Raw genomic sequence first — 13,440 nt, 5'->3', positions numbered from 1 at the left:
ATCCACATACTAGCTTAGCAATTGCCGAGGCTTTATCTCGTTCATTGGCTGATTGGGGAATCAAACGTAAGTTGTTTACGCTTACGTTAGACAACGCTAGCAACAATACAGCAGCAGTTGCATGCTTTAAAGAGAATCAAGATCATGGGTTGTTACGTGGTGGGAGAGATTTCCATCTGAGATGTTGCTCCCACATTCTGAACATACTTGTTCAAGATGGCTTGCTTATTATTCGTAATGGAATTGCCAAGATTCGTGATCTCTATAGGCACATCAATTCCTCACCCTCACGTATTCAAGCATTTAATGGAATTGCTACCACGTTTGATCTACCTGAGAAGGCCGGCTTAGCCGTTGATACCTCAAATCACTGGGACTCTACATTCACAATGCTTGAAGAAGCGCTGACTTATAGGGCAGTCTTGAATAGCTATGCAAGTGATTCTAATGAAGTGGCAGCACCATCCGATGAAGAGTGGACTGCAGCTGAAGGAATTGGAGCATTTTTGAAAGCTTTTGCAGAAGCTACAAAGATAGTTTCAGCTGATAGAAAACCCACAACACATCTGTTTCTGCAAGTGGTGTTGTGCGTTCGTCGTGCTTTAAGAGATTGGCATTGGCAGACAAGTGAATATGTGAAGGGAATGGCTAGATCAATGAGTGTAAAATTCGATAAATATTGGAAGGAAAGTGAATTGAATCATTCACTCATCATTGCCACAATATTGGATCCAACTAAGAATCTTGATTATCTGGATTTCTTTTATGAGAAAAGTTGCGATCATGTTGATGACATTGAAATAAACGTGGAGAGTGCTAAAGATGTGATGAAGATGTGCTTTCAACAATATGCAAGTCAAGTGAAGAGATCCAATGAAACTTCAATAACTCACGATGCCAGAATCAATATGGGATCGCCGGTACTTGGTAAAAGGCAATTGGATAATGAATTTGTTCAATACAGATCAAGAAGGAAAGCTTTCAGAGAACCAAAATCTGAGCTTGACACCTACTGGGAGGAGCATGTTGAAACCTCCGATAAGAACTGGGACATTCTTGCTTGGTGGAAAGCAAATACCGAGAAATACCCAATCCTTTCAGCAATGGCTCGAGACTTTCTTGCTGTCCCGTTGAGCACAATATCTTCAGAATCGGCATTCAGCTGTGGTGGCAGAATTCTGGGGGATTATCGAAGCTCAATGAAGCCAGAAATGGTCGAGGCATTGGTTTGTAGTAAAGATTGGTTGACTGAACTTCCGGAGAACGAAGGTATAACTGTATTATTTTAACAAGTTATGTAATATGTCAACTATTTATATTATCTGATATGCATTTTCATTTGTAGGTAAAGACCCAATGGTGATTGTCGCCTAGATCTTTGATCTCCATCAATGCCTACAGGTATACACATATTTTTCTGGCTGTAGGCCTGCTCATTTGTCTTTTTTTTGAACAAATTTGTAAGCCAATAAGCTCTTCTGGGTAGAGCTATACACATATTTCTTTTTTCCTTTTACTTTCCTTTCACTAGTTATGCATACATTATGTCATTTACTTCTTATTTGGCTAGTTTTGAAGATGTTTTTCTCTGCAGGTTCTACAGTGGTGTTGTTAAAGAAAGCCAAGGGAGAAAGAAGTGTCATCTGAAGAGGAAGAACATGCCGGGCCTGTAAAGACATCTATTGGGAAGAAGCCCAGGAGGGTCCTTAACTAGTTGCTCCGAGTCTGCAGCTCTGGCATGAGGCGCCCTGCCATGCATGATGCTTGCTTCGTTTTCCATGGGCTGCTTCCGTGCTGAGCCCCCCCCCCCCCTTTGCTGATTCAACATCCTGAACCAGCTTCTTGTTGTAGCAGTCTCAGTAGTATCTGTAATATTTTTCAATTAATCATTTTTTTCTGGAATACGTTAGCTATCATCGTTTATAGCAAGGGCTGCAGAGCAGCAAGTTAGATACTCCGTACATTTTTTGTGTGCTGATTCAACATCCTGAACCAGCAAGTTAGATACATGTTCGGTGTCACTTCATTGCTCATATGCTCTGTTATATTCGTGATGTTTGTGTTAGCTGAGCATCCACGGTTTGGGTTCAAACCGCATTTTCCATATGGTTTGGTGCGGGTGTGGTGGAAATCCCGAATGGTCTGGTGCGGTTTGGATTTTCTGACGAGATTTGCGGCTCGGGGTGGATTGGGAGATGTGATTAGTACTTCACGGTGTGGGTTAGCTTTGGTGCGGATTTTCCACCATTACCAGGCCTAGCCGGATCCTCTCTCTTTTTCATCTTCCAGAAGCCAGATGTGTGGATCTTGAAGAGTGTTGGGCATCCGAGTACGACAGGCTAGTTCGCTTCACAATACCAATACTGACAGAAGACCTCAATGTGTGGTGCTTCTGATTTCTTGGTTCATGTTGCTGGAAAGAAATTTCTGAACCTTCGGGCAAGCAGAGCACTCCTATAAGGCCCTAAGCGCCGAATCTAAGGAAAGGGTATAGATTGGAAGAAGGCTGGTTGTAAACTATTTGTGTGTCGCATATTAAGTGACTTTCTGTTTCTGTTATATGATCTAGATATTTTTTAGACATAAATATATTCATATTTGGTCAAATTTGAGTCATTTAATACCGGACAGAGTGAGTATTATTTTGGGACCCTTTCAGGAATAAAAAACAGAACTTTTTTTTTTGAGCGAAGAAAAAACAGAACCGAGCCGATCCGATGATCGGAGAAACGAAATATACGTAGTAGATGGGTTGAATTTTGTATGGGCCGCTCGGGTCACGAGCCTGGGGAGCGTCAAGACCTATAAGTACGGTCCAGCTAGCTGGCTAGGTCGAAGATTACAAACAGCCCAGCTAGTAAGAAACGCCGGGGCCGGAGATTCTTAACAGCCCAACTAGTAAAAAACCATCGGCTGAGCATAATATCCTAGCCGTCCATCCCGCGATCGGAGCGCACCAAGTCCACCACGCCATTCCGTAAAAGCGTTGAGCGGCAGCCACCGTCTCCCTTATATAAGAGCCCGGGGGGTTTTCTAGGGTTTCCGCCGCCGCAGCCACAGCCCAGCACCAGCTAAACCCTCTCTTCTCTGCGTACAGGCGCCATCCCTGTTCAGATCGCCATGGTGAGCTCCTTCGCTGCTCGGAATTTCTCGCGTCTCTCGGTATTCATCCGCCCGTGATGTTTTCTTACCTGCTTGGTTCTCGCAGTCGACCGAGAAGAAGCAGTTGAACCCCATGCGGGAGATCAAGGTGCAAAAGCTCGTACTCAACATCTCCGTCGGAGAGAGCGGCGATCGCCTCACCCGCGCCTCCAAGGTATCAGCAATCTCCAACCCATCCCGACCGCTAGCACCTTGATAGAAATATATGTTGAATTCGATGTTCCTTCACTAGTTGCGACTATCGATTCACAAGTCCACAATTTACCCCAAATGCAAATATGTCAAACACTGCTCTGCAATTTTAATTTCGTGCTTGCCTCCAGAATTATTACCCTTTGTTTTCTTCGATGCAACTGTTGATTTATCCGAGTTTGCTTTGCTAGGTGTTGGAGCAGCTTAGCGGGCAGTCGCCTGTTTTCTCCAAGGGTAAGAACTTATTTACAAGTTGATGTTGGTTTCATGGTAAATTTGGAATGTCTTCCACTGCCATTGGTGCTTATGGGGATGGTGGTGACATCTTTGCAGCGAGGTACACTGTGAGGTCTTTCGGCATCCGTCGTAATGAGAAGATTGCGTGCTACGTAACGGTTAGGGGTGAGAAGGCGATGCAGCTTCTTGAGAGCGGGCTGAAGGTGAAGGAGTACGAGCTGCTGAGGAGGAACTTCAGCGACACCGGCTGCTTTGGGTTTGGTATCCAGGAGCACATTGATCTTGGCATGAAGTAAGGAAACTTGTCTTTACCCAGTGTTCTGCTTGCAGTTCTGATATGTGGATTATGTTTGCGTCAATAGAGATATTATGACATGAACTTATGTGTTATGATATGGTTTACTTCATTTTGGTAATACAGCCCAACTTATATTTCCTTTTGCTCACAAACATCATTTTGATAATGGAATTATTCTAACTCTAGCTGAAGGCATTGCCTGTAACATAGATCCATTTTGGGCAATACAGATATGAAGATTTGATGCTGGTTCTCCCTACTAAATTTATTGCCATTACAAACTTATTCGGGAGTGTTTCTTCACCTTGTGTGGATTCTGTTGTTTGTACTAGTGTGCATATATTTGCAGCATATAATAGGGATACATTCAAGTTAAATGATCAACACATGCTCACAATATAACTTTGTGGACACACCTGTACAACATAATTGGATATCATATGGAATTCTCAATGTAGATGATTTAAATTCGGAATTCCTATGTGAAATCATGACTGGGATTTTTTTTACCATGATGTGCTATTCCTGTGCTTCAATTCTGCTATTTTACTAATCACTTCATTAGATGTGGCCCCAGAAAAGAAAAAACTATGTATTTTGCATCATCAATTCCTGAGGTTGTGAAGCATATTTGTAACCTTGTTGGACAATACATTTTTGCAGTTGAAGTATCAGGTTCCTAAACAGTTTCTTAGCAGAGAAGTCAAGTTTTAAAACATCTCTTCTTACCCATTTTGTTTTTCATCCTTAATTTTGCTTCCCACCCCCTAGAGTTCGCAAACTTGCTCCAGCCTTTTTTTTTCTATGCTAGTTTATAGCCTGATTGCAATTGCAATTGTTTGTCCTTTTGAAGTATGAAAAAGCAATGTTCTCATTCTGACTCATTCCTGCTTGATCTTCTTTTTCTAAGAAGTATTTGTGCAGTTCGCACTATCGTTTGCATGCTCATAGTAATATCTTTGATGTTTCAGAACTTATAATTAACTGCTTATTCCCTCAGGTATGACCCGTCGACTGGTATTTATGGTATGGATTTCTATGTTGTTCTGGAGCGTGCTGGATACCGTGTTTCTCGTCGCCGCAGATGCAAGGCACGTGTTGGGATCCACCAAAGGGTGACCAAGGAAGATGCCATGAAGTGGTTCCAGGTCAAGTACGAGGGTGTCATCCTGAACAAGTCCCACGCAAGCTAGTTATCTTTTTGAGTAAACCAGTTGCCCTTTAGAACTCCAGTCAAGTTTCATCTGTATCCATGGAATCATATGTTTATTGGGTACCAAACGCACTGTCAATTTTGCCTCTCTTTAAATTTGTCCTGCGCCTATATAATTCCATCAAATCCTTATGGTCTCGTATTTTCAATTTGTGCTCCATGAGGACTTTTGGTCTGATAATTTTCTGCTCGTTCCCGTCAGCTAGCGAAAACATGCGTTACTATTGTGACCAAAACTTTTTCAACTTGCCCACCTCTGCCGAACTCACCCACTGCCTCCGCGCTTCCCAGGCTTCTAAAACTCATTGGTAATTCCCAAGAGTTTGAGGTAAAAGACGAGTAAATCGAGCAAGCAGCCAGGAGAATTGGTTGTGCTACTCAACGTTGAACGCTGTGATTACAGAGCAAGATACCACACCGGAGCCTGTTACTCAAACCGAGGGATTCGAAAGAAGATATTCCTCATTTATCTCTATACAGCCATATATTATCTCAAATCATATGGTTATGGAAGAACCACGGCAAGACGAAGACGATGATTAAGCACGCAATCAAGAGATTGCAGAATGTCTGGCTCCTGCAGAAACCGGTCGCCTTGGACGAACCTTCCGCGGCGGCCGCCGTCCCGTGCCACTGCTGCATGAACTCCTTACCGCCGCCGCCCCGTCCGATGATGTTCGCCGCGTTCTGCCCGCAGATCTCGCAGCGCCTGCGATTGCCAATGCCAATCCCAATTCCAAAGCCATGAGGGACTCTTTCAGGCGAAGCTTTTAACGAGTAAAATACTCCAGTTAACTTATAAAATAGCATTCCAAGAAAAAGATAAACCTGATGCTTTTTAGTAACTCGTAGATTGAGATTGTTCCTATCAAAGTACTGTAGGCAACATAAATCTACCTTGGAAGCATTGACATTCAAACTGTTTGTGTCATATGCACGACCCACCTAGCTAGCAAGTGGTTGCAATAGTTGATGTTATAATCATACATATCGTGATGTGCATACCAAGTTGAACTGGTATTAAAAAGAACATAACGCTACCAACTCAGCTACTGATTGCCCGACTTGATTCATTTCATTCTCACTATCAGTGAAAGATTCCACAACATGATTGTCATTATAGCTGTCCTAATTCCTAAAAGATATGTAGATACATGTAATATTTCGACAACAATTTAGGATCGGACGGAGCATAAATTAGTCTCTTCACTGAGTGACTGGCGCAAAAAAAACTATAGAGTATATACTCCAGAGTTTGACCGGTTCTGAGCGTCCTGCTCTCCTATTCCATTCTATCCTAGAGTTTCAGGTTTAACCAAAGTTGATGGAATGAACGTCATTTTAATACCTCTGCTTAGATAAATCAGTCATCATTTTTACAGCAAATCAGTCAGCACAGATGTTATATATGTCCTCCTGCAACGAATTGATTCCAGCTATGTTATATATTCCAGCTATTTCCAGCTCCCTCGGAAGAAAAAAAAAACTTTTCGCTGAGAACATTAGGACTTCTTTATTGGTGGTTTCTGAGTTAGTACATGGGAATATCGAGTTCATATCCTCAAGAACGAATCAAGTTCATACGATCAAAAAAAAAAATCTTGTTTCAACTAGTACCATAAAAAAATCTGAGAGAGCAAGTACGTATTTTTCTAAACTGAGGAAATAGTAAAAGATAGAGCAAGCAAAATGCGTTGGGAGTATGATGAGTAGTACCTGTTGCCCTTTACAGAGAACCACGCCTCGGCGCACCGCCGGTGCGCGGCCGCGATCTCGCCGCGGCAGCCGCAGCCAAGGCTCACCAGCTTCCCGCCGCCGCTCTCCTCCGGCAGGTCGCCGTCTTCCAGGTGGCAAATTCTGCACCCGCTGCTGCCGGTCCCACCCAGCTCCTGCTGCTGCAGCTGATCATCATCAGCCGCCGCCGCCGCCGCCGCTGACCTGTGGACCTCGACCACGACATGCGCGGCGGCGCCGTCCTCCACCACCGACCCTTCTCTTCCGGCGGTGATCACCATGGCCGCCTTCCCATCTATCCAATGGCCCTCATGGCGTTAATGGACCGATGTTGTATATCTATCTATCTATCTAGTGGCCGCCGCTACTAGTACGAATCTTGGTTTTTTTGGGAAGGGGGGAAGAGGGAGAGATTAATGGGCGGGCCGGCGCAAGTTGACCTGGGACAGCGAGATATCAGGTGACGCTGAGGGCGACGCAACTGACGGGGACTGCAGGATTTCAAATACGAAAAAGAAACGTTTGTTTATGGATAGGTAGAAGATAACCAAAAAAAAGAGTGACGTAAATTAGCACTCGATTATTTCCAGTTTTGCAAATAATAATATTATTATCTAGGTATTATTATATTTATTATTATTAAATGACTTCTAGGGAATACCGTGCATGATAACAAGCTAAGATAAACAGAAATCACTTTCCGGTGAACGCGACGTGAAGCATGGTTGAATCACCACGGGGACGCATCTCCTGTGAGCGGTCTTTCTCAGTCTCATCTCTCGCCGAGCCTTATTTCTCTCTCTCTCTCTCTCTCTCGATCTCATATCTCGCCCGAGCCATATCTCTCTCTCTCGATCACACCTTTTGCTACCCATAGGTTGAGCAGAAGCCGGCGAAGACACGGCTGGCCGGCGAGGCGACCAGGCGAAGGCAAGGGTGAGCCGGAGCCATCGACGATGTGGTGGGCCACGGAGGTGAGCGCGGTGGCGAGACGAGGGCAAACGAAGACCGAGCCAGAGGCCAGAGCGGCACCGCGTAGGCGCTGCGCTGAAGGCGATGGCAAGCGGACACACCAAGCCGATGCGGCCCAACCGATGATGATGATCCACCGACGAGGTGAGTCACGGCCCAACTTAGGTTTTAAGGGGGGGTTGGTGCCTTGGTGGTCACCGGATGTCTATCTTCTCCGGCAACAACCAACCCAGACTCCAGACCACAGAGCTTTTACCTTTCTCACACTCAAGAGAAAACGGATTGCTCTCTAGCGTTGGGTTATATATACCTCTTCCATCGTTTTTTAGGCTTAGAAGGCCGACACGAAGAATGATTCAGCGGAACAATCAAGCGTCACCAGCTGAAAGGAAAAGGGAATTCATCAGCAGCATGGCAACATTTACACGAGGGAATGGAGAACGCAACAGGGGGGCAGCTTACAGCTAGGCTACATTAAGATAGCTATACTCTGTTATTACAGCTTACAACAGGGCCAAAAATCAAAATACAACTCATGTCACAGGCCTAACGCTACGACTTCCACCGTACCCGCGTTCCGCAATTCATTACCAAACATGTGAAGCAAGGCTTCTTCCTTGACAGATAAGATAAATTACACAGTTCTTCTAAGGTGCTCCAACTGTGCTTCTGGCGACATAACCTGACATATCGCACGAGGGATCATCTGGCTTTGCCTTGACCTAAACCGCCCTTCGCCCGTCAGCAAAACAACAAAGTGCAAGATTGAGCACGTTGCTGCGTATTTAGCTCCCAGCATGGAAGAAGTTGAAGCCGGGTTGCCGCCGAACATGTTCAGGAACAAGCCTGTTGATGAGATCTGCTGAGGCGTTGGCCAGCTGAGAATGAAATGCAAAACACATGAGCATAAACAGCATGATTATGCGAACAGATTGGTTGCATTCGTTTCAAATAAGCAAATCAACAGAACAGCCTATGTTTTCTCTGATGCACTTACTTCATGCTTGAAGTTGAATAGAGGTGGGAATGGGCGCCCGTTTGGCAAGCGTGCATTCAGCTCCCGTAGTTCATCAAAGAAAGGATGTGCACATGCCTCAAGCTGCATACCAGAATTGAAATCCATAAGTAACCACAGCCAGGTATAGCAAAAATGTTACATGACACCTAAATCTAACTTATCATCCACCCAGCATGGACCTGTAACCTGGAGTCTGGACTAGTGTTGGTCAAACCCAACTTAATTTAGAAATGATGTATTGATCAATCTACTTTGACAAAAGCCCACCACAGAAATACTTCTGTTCATCACAACTCATGAACGGTCACAAATACAGACACATCATTTATGTTCTTTAAGGAAAACTAGTATTATAGATGTACTATCCGCACATAAGTAATTAAGTAACTAGCAATCAATAAGCATCTAATTGTCTGTAAAAGACATTCTTATTTACATACATTTGTCCTTCTGCAACTTGCTGCAACAAACAACTAGAAGAACAATAGATAATACTCACAGCGGTGCAACGGAGACTTGGTGAATATTGAAGAAGCCGCGAAGCAAGATCTATTGCTTCTGGAGGCATTCTCTTGTGGAAAACCTGAACAGAACAAAGTGCAACCAGTAGCTGTAAGCATCATATTTAAGACCATAAAAGGAAATCACAGCAGATCATATAAAGCTAGTTGGAGATATATTAATAATAGTGAGCCAGATACATTGATCATTTGATCTAACGTCTTTCCAGAGAAATGTAGTGGATGATTGACATAAGAATGAGATTGCATGCCTACCTTGTGCCAAGGGTGAGCTTTTATCTGAGGAAACCTAAACTCTGTATAATTCGGGTTCATGCAACGTATTTCCTCCCGAGTTGGCGTACCAAGAACCTACAAGAACATTACAAAAGGTCAACAGCATTCAATAGAAGAACACAGGGAGAGACAAAGGGAATGTTTTGCAGTACCTTGATTATCTCTACAAGTTGGTCAACTGCACTCTCTCCTGGAAATAGTGGCTGGCAAAAGAGACAAGAGATAATCAAAACTACGGTATTAACATCTTGGTTAAAGGATGGATCCTAAGAGCTTGAAAAATCTGTAAACGAACAAAGGAACCAACCTGACCAAGGAGCAGTTCTGCAAGAACACAACCAGCTGACCATATATCTATTGATGTTGTATATTCAGTTGCACCAAATATGAGCTCCGGAGCACGGTAGTAGCGTGAGCATATGTACGATATATTGGGCTCACCCGCAACCTGATTGACCAATACAATGGAAAGGATATCAGATTAACAGGCACATAAGATCATCAAAGTAAAATATAGCAGCAAAAGAACAGGTGTTTAACTTCAGTGCAAGACTGCCACTGTAATCATATGGGGTCAATAAAAAATATTCCTCTGATCCTAAATTCTTGAGTCAAATTTGCCCAAATATGGATGCATCTATTTTTAAAAAGCGTCTAGATACATGTAATATTTCGACAACAATTTAAGATCGGAGGGAGTATTCATTTGACTAAAGGAAGAATAGAGAATCCAAATAAAGTAGGCCAGCAACATGGCGATAATGGCATCTAACAAAATCCAATTCAAGAGGTCAAAAGGTGCAATTAAGCAAATATATCCAAGTAACTTGTTTCAATCTTAACACAGGGCCAGTTCTAAACCCATACGCAACGGTAAGAATGGTTCCAAATAGCACAGATCATGGTGCCTATTCTAGCTCAGCAGAATGAGTAGTCTACACTCTACAGCAAGAATGAACCAAAGTAGTGTGTATGCATCACTAAATTTTTGGAAAAACGGCCAACATACCAGAACTTTTGCGCTTCCAAAGTCACAGATCTTGACTTGATGGGTCAAAGGATCAACCTGTATTAGCAAGGAAGACCGGTTAAAAACCAACTACAAAAGGCCATACATGATAACAGAGCAAATCTGTTCACGAATACTGAATACATACCAAAACATTTTGTGGCTTCACATCCCTATGGCAGACACCTGGAACAGTATGAATGTAGGCAAGCCCCCTGAATAGCTGCCACCGATGTAAAATAGACTTAGAACAGTGCATATAGAATTATAGATAGGCATGCATTTCATATATACTGATTGGCAATCCACAAACCTGATACATATAAAGCTTGACATAGATAAGTGGCATCCGTTGGTTGGCATTGCTGTAGTGCTTAAGCACACGGTAGAGCGTCTCAGGGACATACTCCATGACAAGGTTGAGGAACAGCTCATCTCTACTTGTGGTCGAGAAAAAGCAGTGCTTCAGGGAGATGACATTGGGATGGTTAATCGAGCGCATAAGCTGCAGCTCACGGTTCTTGTACCGTCGGTCCTGCAGTACCTTCTTGATAGCCACTGTTTCCCCAGTTTCCAAGCATTTAGCCTACAGATGCAACCATTTTGGTAAAAACTTCGGCCCAAGTATTCGACAATACAAACAGGGAAACAAATAAATGATTCCCAAAAAGATCAATTACCTGAAAGACAATGCCAAAAGAACCAGTGCCCACAACGCGCTCCGCCATGTAGCTAATCGTCTGAGAATCAAAGTATGACATTAAGCGATAAAGAGGCTTCAATGCTGCTAAAATCAAAGGTGACAAGTGGTATCGTCCTTCGAAAAATTTAGGTGCCATCTACCATTTCTTGGTTTCATAAACAAACAAAAATCTTATGCTGGTCCACAAAACTACCTTTCAATGACTAACTATCACCAAATCCCGCACACAGCTAGGATATTAGCTACAAAAGAATCAATTTTTTTTTCGAAAAGGAGGTTAGACCCCCGGCCTCTGCAAGATTGATGTACACAGCCATCTCACCAAGCCAAGAACTGGCCGTCAACACAGGCTAAGACCAAGGGACGCTCAGCTCACCTGCTTCGGCTCTCCGTTCTTGCCCCCGATGGTGGTGGAGATGATGTGACCCGTCATGGCGTCGTTCGCCTCCGCGTACGGCGCCTCGCCATCCTGCTGCTTCTGCTTCACGAGCATCCCCAAAGAAACCAACCCATTCAACATTCGCACAACGGAACACCAAACAGCAGGCAAAGAAACACACTCCCAACACCATCCAAGCATGCCCCATGCTCAGATCTGGTAAGATCCAGTTACCTTCTCGCAGGCGACCGCGGTGGGGGGCTGGTCGTCGAGCAACATCGGCTCCGGCGCCGCTGGCGCCGTCTGCTCCATGTGGCTAGCGTGTGTATGGAAATGGGGACAGTGGGCTCACACTCCTCGCATACACCTACACCTGGTCCTCCTCTCCCTCTTTCTCTCTCTGGCTTGGTTTGGCTTGGCTTGTACTGCGTTGGGGGGTGGTGCCTTTGACCAGTGAAGAGGGGGAAGGAGGGGTGGTGGTGACCAAGAAGAACAAGATGGGGAAGTGACGTTGATTCAGTGAGAGTGGTTAGCCGGTGCAGTGTAAACAGCTGGTGTATTAGTGGGGAGGTGGATTAGATTAGAAGAGAATCACTCCGGGATTAAACGGCTAGGAGCACCCAGCCATGACGTTCGGTTTTATGGATACAAGATTTAATTCTGAGTAATGATATTCCGTTTCTGTGTCAATAATACTAACGTTTTGCTGCTAAAAATAGTAGCGGGAAACCTGGTTGGCGGAGCACATGACAATTTCTGCTAGGTAAAAAGAACAAAAAGAATGGGCAAAAAAAGAAGGCGAGTGACTAGCCGTCGGCCGGGCGGCCCGGAGGGAAAATCGCCCCCTTTTGGGACCATCGGATTGAAACGCTCGCAGCTGTTGGATGTCACATGGAAGAAATTGATGATCTCGAGTCTTCCCCATCCTCGTCTTCTTTCCCGTCTTCCCCGCACAGAAGAAACAAATCTCCACCCCTCTCCCTTCGTCTCCTCACATGACGACCCCAAGGATCCTCACCGGTCGTGCTGGCGGCTGGCTTGCAACACGTCTGGTCTGGGCTTGCAGCACCACCGGCGGAGAGATGGCCGCCGCTTGTAGCACAGCGCTGCCGCCTTGCAACGGCGTCTGCAGCACCGTTGCGCACCGATCGCAGCTTTCTCGCCTCGCCCTTGCAGCATCGGCGCCCATCGGTAACAACATCCACGCCGGTCATGGCCTTGCAGCACCTCTGCCTCCCCCGCACCACCGGCGGCCCTGGCCTCGAAGCACCGCCGCACGCCAGTGGCAGCATCTTCGTCTCGCCCTTGCAGCACAGACAGCCACCGTTTGCAGCATCACCGGCGGTCATGGCCTCGCAAAACCGCCCCCACATCGGTCACATCATCTCTGCATCGTCCTTGCAGCACCAGTGGATTGTTCGCAGCATCACCGTCGGCCATGGCTACGCAGCACTGCCGCTTCTCCCTACATCACCGCAGTCTTCTCCGGCAGCACCGGCGGCCCTGGACTCGCAGCATCGACGCTTCCCCCACTGCAGCACTGGTGGCCATGGCCGCCTCCCGCTTGCTGTAGGTTGTAGCACCAATGGCCAGCTTGCGGCGGGGCGCATCTCCGCGTGCGGCAGCGCTGCAGCAGAGCTAGCAGTGGCAGATGTGTGAAGTTTAGCTTGGAGGCGGCAGTGGGGATGGGGATGGAGAGGGGAAAACGTGTGGCGGGGTGTACGTG

At 45.4% G+C, this 13,440-nt stretch overlaps 3 protein-coding genes and 2 long non-coding RNA genes across 6 annotated transcripts; 3 read left to right on the top strand and 2 right to left on the bottom strand.

Annotated features, from left to right (window-relative positions):
* The first annotated feature begins 1,048 nt into the window (after positions 1-1,048).
* Positions 1,049-1,665, top strand: LOC104582722. Its single transcript, XR_730673.3, has 3 exons — positions 1,049-1,269; positions 1,346-1,401; positions 1,595-1,665. It is a non-coding gene; the product is annotated as an uncharacterized LOC104582722 (long non-coding RNA).
* A 1,296-nt stretch (positions 1,666-2,961) lies between these two features.
* Positions 2,962-5,251, top strand: LOC100822639 (60S ribosomal protein L11). The gene is made up of 5 exons (XM_003568704.4): positions 2,962-3,123; positions 3,209-3,316; positions 3,546-3,588; positions 3,688-3,883; positions 4,890-5,251. Exons 1-5 carry the CDS (start codon positions 3,121-3,123, stop codon positions 5,080-5,082), a joined length of 543 nt encoding a protein of 180 aa, XP_003568752.1. The 5' UTR covers positions 2,962-3,120; the 3' UTR covers positions 5,083-5,251.
* Positions 5,252-5,446: 195 nt separating this feature from the next.
* Positions 5,447-7,275, bottom strand: LOC100832543. 2 transcript variants are annotated; one of them, XM_003566380.4, is made up of 2 exons: positions 6,819-7,262; positions 5,447-5,811 (listed from the first exon to the last, which is right to left on the bottom strand). In XM_003566380.4, the coding sequence occupies exons 1-2, from the start codon at positions 7,115-7,117 to the stop codon at positions 5,595-5,597; spliced, it is 516 nt and encodes a 171-aa protein (XP_003566428.1). In that variant the 5' UTR covers positions 7,118-7,262; the 3' UTR covers positions 5,447-5,594. The 2 variants fall into 2 exon arrangements, with proteins under 2 accessions (XP_003566428.1, XP_024314295.1); XM_024458527.1 differs by having other exon boundaries at positions 5,737-5,869; positions 6,819-7,275.
* A 319-nt stretch (positions 7,276-7,594) lies between these two features.
* On the top strand, positions 7,595-8,391 carry LOC112270648. Its single transcript, XR_002962998.1, has 2 exons — positions 7,595-7,952; positions 8,138-8,391. It is a non-coding gene; the product is annotated as an uncharacterized LOC112270648 (long non-coding RNA).
* On the bottom strand, positions 8,243-12,252 carry LOC100822328 (shaggy-related protein kinase GSK2). The gene is made up of 12 exons (XM_010233307.3): positions 11,949-12,252; positions 11,712-11,813; positions 11,313-11,372; positions 10,946-11,218; positions 10,781-10,855; positions 10,633-10,689; positions 9,931-10,071; positions 9,776-9,826; positions 9,603-9,698; positions 9,326-9,409; positions 8,806-8,907; positions 8,243-8,686 (listed from the first exon to the last, which is right to left on the bottom strand). Exons 1-12 carry the CDS (start codon positions 12,024-12,026, stop codon positions 8,594-8,596), a joined length of 1,212 nt encoding a protein of 403 aa, XP_010231609.1. The 5' UTR covers positions 12,027-12,252; the 3' UTR covers positions 8,243-8,593.
* Positions 12,253-13,440: the final 1,188 nt, after the last annotated feature.

The sequence above is a fragment of the Brachypodium distachyon genome, chromosome 2 (assembly GCF_000005505.3).
Source record: "Brachypodium distachyon strain Bd21 chromosome 2, Brachypodium_distachyon_v3.0, whole genome shotgun sequence".
Classification (NCBI taxonomy): domain Eukaryota; kingdom Viridiplantae; phylum Streptophyta; class Magnoliopsida; order Poales; family Poaceae; genus Brachypodium; species Brachypodium distachyon.
The sequence above is the reverse complement of the archived record's forward strand: the minus strand, read 5'-3'. Positions and strand labels throughout refer to the sequence as shown.